This window comes from Aedes aegypti, chromosome 2, assembly GCF_002204515.2.
Source record: "Aedes aegypti strain LVP_AGWG chromosome 2, AaegL5.0 Primary Assembly, whole genome shotgun sequence".
Classification (NCBI taxonomy): Eukaryota; Metazoa; Arthropoda; class Insecta; order Diptera; family Culicidae; genus Aedes; species Aedes aegypti.
Window position 1 is genome coordinate 217492299 of NC_035108.1, and position 12639 is coordinate 217504937.

General features: G+C 40.0%; 1 protein-coding gene across 2 annotated transcripts in view; it reads right to left on the reverse strand.

The window, feature by feature from the left end:
- Positions 1-12183, reverse strand: part of LOC5569279 (transportin-1) — a 32565-nt gene extending 20382 nt beyond the window's left edge. For both annotated transcript variants that reach the window (XR_002500318.1, XM_001652761.2), the window contains exons 1-2: positions 12002-12183; positions 107-617 (exon numbers count right to left, since the gene is read on the reverse strand). Coding sequence is in view for 1 of the 2 variants with exons in the window: in XM_001652761.2 (XP_001652811.1) it covers positions 107-205 (99 nt within the window). In the remaining variant the exon portion in view is untranslated. The remainder of the gene's footprint in view (positions 1-106; positions 618-12001) is intronic.
- Between the last annotated feature and the right edge of the window lie 456 nt (positions 12184-12639).

The window sequence follows — 12639 nt, forward strand, 5'->3', positions numbered from 1 at the left end:
TTTAGAAACCTTTCAATAAAATAGAAGCTTGCATTGAAATAGAGACCATGTTTTGAAAATAAGAGACCTGCTACCAATCCTGAAATAGGCAAACTTTGCTACATACCATCTGTACGGCACGCTGAATCGCATTGTCTGTCGATTGCGATTGTTTCAGCAGGGTGATGATCTGGTTCAATCCATCTGGCTGCGGTTCCCACGTCATTTTGTCGCTGGAGTTTTGTGTTCTCTGTTGTTACGCTTCGAAAGCTGCTGCTGACCGCTGGCTACTGTCTGCTGTCGTGAAGAGTCCCGTTACAATTTGGTCGCGAACTAATTCGCGCCGCAAAAGAACGACAAGAGAAAGGCCAAAAATCCGTGTGCGTGGATGTTCTACGAAACCGAGAGGAAAACTATGTTTCACGCACCGGCAGCAGCTTCCACACAAAAAGCGCGAATCTTGACCACGGGCGCCTTCTAGTTTGTTTGTCTCCCTTCTGAGTGTCTTCAATTTTGCAAAACTCGTTTGTACCCCCTTCTATTAGCGTTTCAATTTCTAGGGAAGGGAATTTATGCTTCTTCGCTTTGTTCTGTAAATCTGAGCCCGGAGGGGTCACGCGATGGGCAAATCAAATAATCTGAAAAGAGTTTGAAATTGTATTTTTGATTAATTATTAAGTAATTTCAATAATAGTAAAACAAATCAAAGACAGTTCAGTACGTCTATCAATTTTGAGGTGAAGTTGAAACGAAGTCAAAGCACAAGATCACAAAACCGGAGAACTGATCATCCGGTTAAGCTGAATCTTGATCGATTGGTCACTACCAGCGATTGATCAATCGATCAGTTTTTCAGCTAAAACTGAAATTCGGTTCTCCAGACTTATGTTCTTAAAAATTTTGGCTACTCTGTTTTGATTTCGTATAGGATTTTGACGTTTACTGGCCTTATTGTTTGCTAATTTCATGGAATAGTGGTAGACTGAGACGAGACTCGCGAAGACGGTCTTCTTTTTCTGTGATTGCTGAGTTTTTTTCTTATTCCACTTTGTGCATACCAATTATGCGCATGCGCATACCAATTATGCGCATGCTGTTCAAATCCTCACATGAACCTCTCAGCAAAAAATGATTAAGTTTGCATCACATCGAATCATAAATTGCCATTTGAGTGAAATTTCATGCCAGCAAACATAGCAGACATTAGAAATAATTAATCTTCTGCCTAGATTTATCAGCAACTTTGGAAAAACTGCTCCGCCGGCTGAGGTTTTTAATAACAGTTTACTTTGAACACAATACTTTTCACTTTTTCAGCCATAAAAATGGTGGGCTGCATTTGACGTTTCGTGAGAGGGGAATCTGGGCTGCATATGACGTTGATATTTTTCCTCTTCGCGAGTCTCTCTCAGGTGGTAGAGAGAGAATGACTTTTGTGCAGAGCCCCATTACAGTGGTACTTACTCAACCTTTTTTTAAATAATTACATATTTTGACACCGAATTGTTTTTTTTTTGCTTTTTGTTGCGAGAATTTGAGGGTATACGTCAAATTCTATGAAATTTCTACAAAAACTGAGGCCCAGCACCGAAAAAAACCAACAAAAAAAAAAACTAAAAAACTAGATATTTTTTCATGTAAAACAAAATCAGAGTTTTATATTTTTTTTCTGAAAAGTTGAAATCTTAAGCTTTCATTCCATAAAAAAAAATGGAAATCGGTTAAGCTGTTCAAAAGTTCTTCTTCTTCTTTCTGGCGTTACGTCCCAACTGGGACAAAGCCTGATTCTCAGATTAGTGTTCTTATGAGCACTTCCACAGTTATTAACTGAGAGCTTTCTTTGCCGATTGACCATTTTTGCATGTGTATATCGTGTGGCAGGTACGAAGATACTCTATGCCCTGGGAATCGAGAAAATTTCCTTTACGAAAAGTCCCTCGACCAGCGGGATTCGAACCCACGATCCTCAGCATGGTCATGCTGAATAGCTGCGCGTTTACCGCTACGGCTATCTGGGCCCCCTGTGTTCAAAAGTTATGATTCTTTAAAATAAAAAAAATAATGCGCTAAGACTTACAGTGTGTGCCGATGAAAAATCACTGATTTTTTATTTTCAAAAAAGTATATCTCATTCTAAAAAACATACATCGTTTAAAATTTGACAGTAAACGTAAACATTTCTGAACATTCAAGAAAAAATGAAATCAGCAATTTCCCCTTTGGTCCCAAGGCCTTCTTAACACAAAAAAAAAAACGGATTTTTTTTTATTTTTTCATGTAAAAAATATTGTAAAATTTTATATTTTTCTTGAAAAGTCAAAATCTTTAGCTTTCATTTCGTCCAAGAAATTTAAAAATCGGTGAAGCGGTTCAAAAGTTATGTTTTTTTTTAATAAAAATTTGGCCCCGATTTTTTGGTCACTTTATTTTGGAAATAAAAAAAATCCATAAGGATAAGGAACAAAATAGCAAATTTTCACGGAATTTGGTGACCCACTAGATCCGTTTTTCATGGAATAGCATAATTACTAAAAAACAATTCAACTGCCTGGAGATTTATTTTCCTTTGTTTTACGCATTCTTTTATGCTGCTTGTATAGGGTTACCATTTGAGGTTAGTTACGTTTGATTACTTCTACGACCCTGAAAACGGCAAATTTTGCATACTTAAATAATAGAGCAAACAGTAAACGGTAACAATCCCATATTCGTTGCTGAAATCAATAAACATATGACGTTAGGGAATCGCCACTGATATCAATATTGATTCAAAATTGTTCAACAATGTTCAATTATTCATTGTAGAAACGTGTTTTATTTTGTATTGATCAAAATCGTGTAAAAACAGTATCAAAGGTTAATGAATGAAAAAAATGTATATGGATGTATAGGTTGGAAATTCTAATGTAATTACTGAAATAATTTGAAAAATTTGCTAGAAAATCAGTACTTACATATGAAGTCCTGGGCGGGCTTTCAATGAACTCATTGAATTTATTGATTGTTATTGCAAACCCCCTTTGGCTAATCTTCCAGAGGAGTTTTTATGGGGTTCTTACAGAAGGCAGGGTTAAGATTACCTCTGTAGCCGCAGATTACTGCAGAAAGTTGACCAGTAATTTATTCAGTAGGTCTGTCAGACAATTGGGCTGATTTTTGACAAAATGTATTAAAATATTTTAGGGGCCCAGATAGCCGTAGCGGTAAACGCGCAGCTATTCAGCAAGTCCAAGCTGAGGGTCGTGGGTTCGAATCCCACCGGTCGAGGATCTTTTCGGGTTGGAAATTTTCTCGACTTCCCAGGGCATAGAGTATCTTCGTACCTGCCACACGATATACTCATGGAAAAATGGCCAAATCAGCAAAGAAAGCTCTCAGTTAATAACTGTGGAAGTGCTCATAAGAACACTAAGCTGAGAAGCAGGCCCTGTCCCAGTGGGGACGTAACGCTAGAAAGGAGGAGGTATTTTATCTCAAAGTCGCTTTCTAACTTTAGCAGAGGTTTTCTCTAAAACTTTTCTCAGATTTTTTTTTCACTTTTTCCGATTTCTTTCAGAAAGTTAGCCAGGAATCCCTATCTTTCTAGATATTTTGATTTCTAAATCACTCTATATTTGTCTTTATAATAATAACAGAAAAGCTGGCTTTAGCGACATTTTTTTCTGAAAAAAGTCACTACACGCAAAAAAAAATGCGGTAGAAACTACCATTTTAGGGTGTTAACTTAAGCGCTCGCATCTGTCAGCAGAACACAAATGCGCTTGATTTCACTATGTCTTTTATCGAAGTCTTATTGACGGAAATGATTTCTGTTAAATGTACCAGTGATGGGATGTACTATAAAAAAGACAATTTACACCGTCTTCAGCACAAAGGCTGCACAGACTGAACGATCACTATCATTAGGCAACGGACAACACGAAACACCCAGTAGCCCAGCGATGAATTTTTCGTTTGACGAAAAGTTTTCACCGACTGGAGCGGGAATCGAACCCACACCCCGTGGCACAATACGCCTAGACGACTGACGCCACTAACCGCAAGGCCACGAAGCCCATAGTAATTTGTTCTGAAATTCCATGGTAATTTTAAGTATGGGCGTAGTCAGCTAAAATAGTAATTTTTACCACAGGATTTTTTGTTGGAAATAGTGACTTTTTAGTGACCAGCTCGAAAAAAGTGATTAGCTACTTGCCCTGCATTTGAGATTTCTTCCTTGTTTTTTCTATGGGTGAAACAACTACGCATAGTATACAAATTTTTCAGATTCATGTCGAAAGAGCCTTGTAATTCTAAAAACCAATGAACTCCAAAGAAAGAAACTTACGAATGATGTTCTGATGTTGTTTAGGTAGATTTCAACTTATTTCACAATTTTTGCTCGCCCATAATCATGAAGGCAAGTTAGTAGGAGTATTTTAATCCTTTACAAGTTTTGGTATAGGGTTATAGCGAATTTATTTCAAGTTCATTGAGCATTTTTCAGACAGCGTAGAATTGTAAAAGTATCGGTTTTGGCCGGCCTAAGAGATTTTTTTCCTTACTTTTTATTTGTTAGGCACTCCGTGCACTTGGCCACTACTATGCCGATTATTTTTCGTTACAGAATCTATTTATCAAGGCGGGTAGAGCTCCTCCTAAGGTGATACATTATGCTCACTTTGTGAAGAAAACCAGGAATGGTAGGCGAAGAAGGGCTGGCCGTTTTGTTTACAAACATCTGAGACAGGTAGTCAGACAATTGACTTCTGATTGGAGGGAGAAACAGTGTTATTGCGAATCTTTACTTTAATCCGCAGACTGTCCAACAAGTTGCGTGCCCATGCGCCGAGTTGTGCGCCAGCCAAAAAGTAAATAAAGAAATTTCAAAATATCTCGCCGAGGCAGTGAATCACTTTTAGGGCTTCAGTCCTAAACTGGACAGCGAGCATAATTGTTTAATCGATAAAAAACATATGGAATAAAAATGTTCGTACCTTCTTGTTTTCAAGTAGCAAGCGTTTTAAATCGGCGCATGAGCGATCGGCGCGCAACTTTTTCGAGGGTCTGCGGTTTTCAGAAAAGATTCGCAAAGTGCCCAACTAGTACCAGACCCTTGCGCGTAACACAAGAAGCAAAGAGAAAGTGATCAAATGCTAAAAATTCTCGAGAAGCATAATATCAAGAATTATTCTAATACGGTCGCACCTGCTCCATGTGTGGTCTATACTTCTTTCTCTCTTTTCTACAATTTCGTCCACACTTATGGCAGCACGGTTAGTTTTAGTTTCAGCACCTTGCAAGCCAGGCAGTAATGACTTCTGATTGGTTGGAGAAAAAGTGGTGTCAGAAATTATTCTAATGCAGCCGCATCTGCGCGTAGCGTACTCTACTTTTATCTCTCTTTTTAACTATTTCGTTCGCACTATTGGCAGCACGATTAGTTTCAGTTTGAGCGTTATCCAGGCCAGGCAGTAATGTTTGTAAACAAAACGGCCAGCAAGTTAAAGATGGCCTCCTAGCCACTTTCGCCAAGTCTACCTTACTCTGGCTACAGAGTACAATGAACCAGCCTTGCTATTTATATCCTAGTTCTTATTGCTATTTCTCTCATACCGAGCAGGTAGAGGAGAGAACTGCCGTTGGTCCAATCCATATCCATATGGCCGTAGTCCATTGGTGTGCGGTGGTTCATTTTGCCATGTGTACATGTCGTGTGAGGCAACAGCCTACAAATAGGCTCAGTGTGTCTCGTGTGTCTCAATCACCATCCGATACTGACGGAGGATGGATGTGTTTCCCCAATACACGGTCCTTCGTACGGCGTCTTCTGGTGACTGGACGGAGTTTTTTGTGAGGGGAGGATTGAGAATCGAACCCATGACCTTCCGCTTCAAAGCGAAAGCGTAACCTCGAGGCTACGGGACCCCCTATAAGAGAAAATGTCTCTAAAAATCATATGGGAAGCCCTATGTATACTAAAAATATATCAAACGCAAGCTTTCAAACCATGTTATGAATGAAAAATATTATTTTGATGAAGTGCTGGAAATTTCTAGAGGAACTAAATGAGGAATCCCAGGTGCAGTTTATCGAGGAACTCTTGGAAAAGTTTATAATAAATTTCATCGTATAATGCCTTAAGGAAGTTTTAAGTAGTTTCGGAGAGTTGTTGTGGATAAATTTTTGAAAGAATTCTTATAAAAATGCCTGGTTCAAATGAAACAAGGCGTAGGAATTATTGTAAGGTTTCTGGAGGATCTGTGGGAAAAATCCTAAAAGTAACACTTGGAGAAATCGGTGAAAGAATCATTAGAAAAACATCTGGAGGAAATACTGAGATTTTTTCTTCAGAGTAATCTCTGTGAAAATAACTATAATCAGGTATCAGGTATCAGAAGGCCGGCTTCAAAGGCACGTTCCCCACCATTTGGGAGATTTGTGCCATCGCCATATTTAAGCCTATTTCATCATCTACCCGATGGGAGAGGAAAGGGAAGGGAAAGATGGGAGGAAGTAGGAGTGAAGTCCCTTGACGAGGGAAGATCGCCTAAGCGAAATGAGAGCATGTAGCTCCATACCATATGGTGAATCGATGGAGGAAGTAGAGTTGACAGCAGCGCACTCTATTTCCCTGGTTGAGGAATGGATGAAGTCTAGGAAACTAGGACTGGCCCGTCACAAGACTGAGGTGGTGGTGGTCAACAACCGCAAGTCCGAGCAACGGGCGCTTATCTCGGTAGGTGATTGCACCATAGAGTCCAAGCGATCCCTTAGGCATCTTGGGGTAATGATCGATGACAAGCTGAGCTTCGCTAGCCACGTTGAATATGCCTGTAAAAGGGCATCTACGGCTATAGCGGCGCTTTCGAGGATGATGTCTAACAGCTCTGCTGTAATTGCCAGCAAACGCAAGCTGCTGGCAAGCGTGGCGCTATCCATACTAAGGTATGGAGGACCAATCTGGTCAAAAGCGCTTAGAACGAACAGAAACCTAAAGCGGTTGGAAAGCACGTACAGTATAATGTGCTTAAGAGTAGCAAGTGCATACCGGACGGTATCTAAAGAGGCCGTGTGCATCATAGCCGGGATGACGCCCATCGGGCTCATCATCAAGGAAGATGTTCAATGCTTCAACCAAAGGGGTACCAGAGGAGTCCGCGACACGTGTAAAGAGGAAACGCTCAGAAGCTGGCAGCAGGAGGTTTCTGTCAGGACATGGTTGCTATAGACAGTACCTGCATAGGTTCGGGCACTCAGAATCTCCTGCGTGCCCCAATTGTGCTGGTGTAGAGGAAACAGCGGAGCATGTCGTGTTCGATTGCCCCCGTTTCATTGTTGTGAGAGGTCGCATGCTCACTACATGCGGAGGGGACACGTCCCCCGACAATATTATAGAGAGAATGTGTGCGGATGCCGAGTGCTGGAATGCAGTAACTACGGCTGTCACTCACATTATGTTAGAATTGCAACGTCTATGGCGCGCCGATCAAGAGTTGGCTGCAGAGGATTAGCCCTGCCGAGGCTGGTCCCTTGTAACATTGTTTAAGTCGGCTAGGAGAAGCAGTTTGCCTAGGCTACTTCTGCTACACGTGTTGTGCTATATGCACTGGTCCCTTCCCGAAGAAATACCGTAAGGTGGTTCCGGGGAGATGAGGGTCTGAGTCCAAGGGTCATGTCGATGCACTGTTCACCACTTGAGCAATTCTAAATGAATTGCTCAAGCACAGTGCATAGGCTGGTTTTAGCGGGTCGTCGTTGGTGCGTCATCCCCGCATTCCCTGAGTTATCTTCTCAGGGGACCTGTTTGCAGATTTCCCCCTTGTAAAAAACAAAAAAAAAATACCATAATGGGTTCGAACAACGCCTTAAAAAGGGCACTACAAAACGCATGAGCGTGAAGAGAGCCTTTAGCTCATTACCACAGCGGGTTAAGAATAACAGAATGTCCTGAAGATTCAGGCTTCTGAATTCAGTTTCACTTCATAAGTGTTTACCAAGTAATTGGAATCGCATTTGCGAAAAAACTGAACAGTTGCATATCAGTTCCATAATCGGAGTCACAACTATCACACACAAATGAGTCAGCACGCTGAATATTTGCCATGTGATAGTTGAGTCGGCAGTGGCCTGTCAACGCTCTGACTAAGAGACTGCAATTCTGCTTTGATAGATTTGTTAAATACTTCGCCACCCTTGGAGATGGCTCAGTAATGTACAATTTTGTTTGACAACATGACTCCAAACTATTCCAATATTGCTTGTGCTGAGTTGCCGCCCAAGAGTTTATCTGAAGCTTCACCCAGCACTTCGAAATTGGAATAGTCGGCTCTGGGCCAATAAAGTCATGCGATGCTCCATCGCGAGCTAGCTCATCAGCCAATTCATTTCCAGCGACGGAAGAATGGCCAGGTACCCATACAAGGTTTACAGAGTTGACTAAATTCAGTTCCTCAATTTGAGTTCGACATGCGATAACAAGCTTTGACCTTGAGATGGCCGAAGCAAGAGCTTTTATAGCAGCCTGACTATCTGAACAGACGTATATGACTTTACCCATTACGCGCTGTTGAAGTGCTGATTGCACTCCACACATAAGAGCAAATATTTCCGCCTGAAAAACGGTGCAGTTTCTATCAAGTGAGTAAAACTGATTCAGCCTTAGCTCACGAGAATATACTCCTGCACCAGCTCTACCTTCAAGAAGGGAGCCATCAGTGTAACATACTATATTGTTTGATATACTTCATTCCAAATAGCCAGACGTCCACTCTTCCCGTGAAGGGAATTGTGTGGTAAATGTCCTGTAAGGAAAGTGACAAGCAATTGTGAGATCACTTGGAGCAAGGACAATTTTGTCCCAATTCACCAAAAGTGGAAACAACGAAGTGTGTGTAGATCTACGACTCACTGGATTTTTCTCCAGTAGATCCAGTAAACAGTAAGAGCAAGAAAGTGCTTCTTGTTTAAAATGTATGTGTAGTGGCGCAACGTCGAAAATGGCCTCAAGCGCTGCTGTGGGAGTTATAGAGAACGCACCAGACATCGCCATCAAGCACATCCTTTGGAGATGGCCCAATTTTTTTAATTTCTTTATTAGTATCATTCCAAACCAGGGATGAGAAAAGTACTGGAGCAAACATTTACCGCCTCTACATTTACATCTTCCTACACGACCATCAAAATCCAAAGCAAACCATGACGGTTCAAAACAAAAAATGTCACGGCTCTTCAAAAAATGTAATCTTCTTCTTCCTAACGTTTTTCAACCCCGAATGCGAAATGACTCGAGCACAGTGGTGACACGATTTTTGCGGTTTTCGGGGTTTTGCATTTTTGCTCGATAAAGGCAGTATGAAATTGAACTTGTTTATATGTAACGTAACGGAATGATTGTGGTCTTTCTGTTAGAGCTAATAGATTTCAATTAGTTGAAAACACAAGCGAAATATTAGCGATTGAATGATTTAACACTTTTTTCAATCATTCTGCTTGGAATGGCTGCCCGAAAATGGTCATAGTGGAGAGACAAAAACAGTCAAGCAGTGTGTGAACCGTTGGCAGCGCAACGCCTGATGGTATTGATGCTGCTGCTGCTTTGTGTTTTGGTGGAATGGCAGAATCGATGAACTGTGGTGAATTGTGGTCACAGTTCCCAAGACTGTTCCAAACATTACATTCATTTCTTATATCTAGGTGTTCTGTGTTATTAGACAACACTATCATCCTAATTTGGTAAAACAAATTTAAGATTTTATTAACATTTTGTTAACAACATTTTTTTTTTTTTTTTTTTTTTTTTGTCGGTAGCGATAGGGGTAGTACTGGCACTCTTAATCTGCCCTAAGCTCCTTCCCAGCATTTGCTTTTATAAGCCTCTATTGCGTTCATCACACAGACGTTCCTAAGCAATGTTGCTCAAATGGTCACTGTGTACGCTAGCAGCAATCAGCCCTTGCCGTAGTTTTGCAGTCTATTAGTTCAGACTACTATCAAACTATGATAATGCCTGAAATGCTACTAGAGTGGTTAAAGTGAAGAACGAAATAGTTTTATTAAAAGGTCCTCATTCCCCATTTCATTTCATCACTCTCTATCGTCACTTTTATTTTCGACACTATCACATATATCACCGATTATCACTCATCAACTTTCGTAATACACTTCTGATATACTTTCCATTATATCACTTTTCACATCACACTATTTTCATATAAATTCATTGTTATTACCATTTACCATCTGTTACCATTATTAAGTAATTAAAAGATATTCAATTTAAATGTATCATTATATTGTTGCTGTAGAGTCATTACTATTCAAACTACGATTTAGCACTATGATCAAGAAATTTACCGTAAAAAAATCACTTCGATCCATTCTTCTGCACTCGCTGTCATTATTAACACTTTTATCATGCACGTTTGAAGAGCTAGGCAATAAAGTTTATATTCAGAGAAATTATTGCACAAATGCACAATGTATTATGGCCATTGTTAAATTAGTAGAGTTCACATCATTATTATTATATTTTTAACAAAACTATCAGAATCACTTCCACTTTCATTTTCAAATTTTCATCACCATAGATTTTATTATAAAACCACTATTAGCACCTTCACAATCACTAAATTTAATAACGACGAGTGTAACGCACAGTTCCACCAAACACCCATTCTTATGTTGCATTATAAAACGATTGATCACACGTTGGCTTCGAAACTTAACCACCATTGCTGATTAGTACAAAGGATGCTACAGCTCGTGTAAACGAACTGAAACATCAACAACCAGCACTGGTTTATAAGTAACTAATGAGCCCTGGCGGTCCCTCGGTTCGAAGAGGACCTGATAATATGCCGAAACATATTAACAGATCCTCCGCCTGAATGCAGCCGTTTCATGATAAATCATGAACCGTTGGAGGTGTGCCAAAGTATTGGGAAGGTGATATGTTTCACAGACGGGTATTATTATGGTGCACCTTCTACTTTGGCACCGTCAAACCCTGTGATCGTGGCCAGGGATTAACATTTTGTTAACAACATATAACATTTCATTTGTTTACTCAATTATGCATAAGAGCATTTCCTCAATGGTTAACTGCAATTTTAAAATATTCATTACCCTCTTTATTTCCATGTATCGTATTGCTGACTTAGCCTGACAATATCATTTCAGACAATCAACTCGTTTGATGTTGTAGTATTGATATTTTTTCCCTGACCTCAAGTGAAATTCCCTGACTTTCCCCGACTTTCCAGGTCAAAAATTGAATTCCCTGACATTCCCTGACTTTCCAGGTTTTTCCAGGTAGTCGACACCCTGTCTACCATGCATTACTGGTTTGAAATATTTTCCCTGAGTGTAACCAAAATTCCCTGAGAATTCCAGGTTTTTCTAGGTAGTAGACACCCTATTTTTGTTGAGGCACTTCTGTAAAAACGCTTTTTCCGTAAAGAAAATGTGTGGGAGATATCATACTTAAACGCGCTTTTGTGAATAAGGAACCAAATGAAGAAGATTCCTCTTGCCTAAGTTTCACTAATCGTTAGATTATTAGCCCCAAAATGTAGGAAAAAATAGCAATTTTATTAGAATTTTATTCTATACGAATAAAAAAAAATCGTATCTATGCCCAAAATAGTCATCTCTATATCATGTTCAAAAACATTTGTTTATAGCTGAAAATATTACAATACTAGGAATGCGGAATTTCTGACGTGATTTTTTATTTAGATCTGAACCTGTGTGCGACGGTAGAATTTTCTAGGAAAAGTTGATTCGACTGCCACTTTCTCCTGATTCTAAGAAGGTGGTACTTCTGTACCTGCCCGATTCTACGCTTGCTTTCAGAATTGATCGCGATCTCCCTCTAGTGGGACGCGGCCAGTTAGTTAGGAAACACTACCCGTCACAAAAAAAAATGTATTATGGTCGACCCGTCGTAGCGAGGGCAAAACGGGGAAACAAAAATGTCGCTCCGCTTCAAGTGAAAACGCCTCTCGTGGTGGTGATGGTTTTCTTTTCGTTAATTTCTTACCTTGCTTGGAACTAAAAATAATCAAACCACCAGCAAAATGGAGCTGGCGACCGGGAAAACAAACTACACAATAATTGAAGCGATTTTTCGCGGTAGAAATATTGAAAATTTGGGAAAATATCGCAAATTTGACGCTGCGTGTCGTCCACAGATGACTTTTTTGTGTGAAGAAAGAGTTTTTGAGCTTTGTGAGGTGCGTTTGGAGGTAGCAGGGATGCCAGTTTTGCAAAAATAATCAAGCCCGCCTTTCGCTGAAAACCTACACCAAGGTATCCAGAAGGGAGGTAGTTCAGTTTGTCAGAACGCTCAATTAAAATTGTTTTCCGATATCAGATCCCGACAGCTCTTCTCCAAGCAGTTATCATACAGAGTGGACTCCTGGGCGCAGGACTTCTTGAATTTGTGCCGTGGAAGAACACCAACAAACGGTCGGTAACAGCCTTGCCTTTGGCGATGCAAGCTCGTGAATTCTTCAGCTTTTGCCGACAGAGTATAAATTCCATTTGAATTGGGTCCTAAAATGTTTAATGAATCCTTGTTTTTATTTAACAATACGAAAGAGCATGTTATTGCAACTACTTAAGCAAGTTTTCCAGCTCAAATAACGGCTATAACATTTTTAAATTTTAATTTTAAAA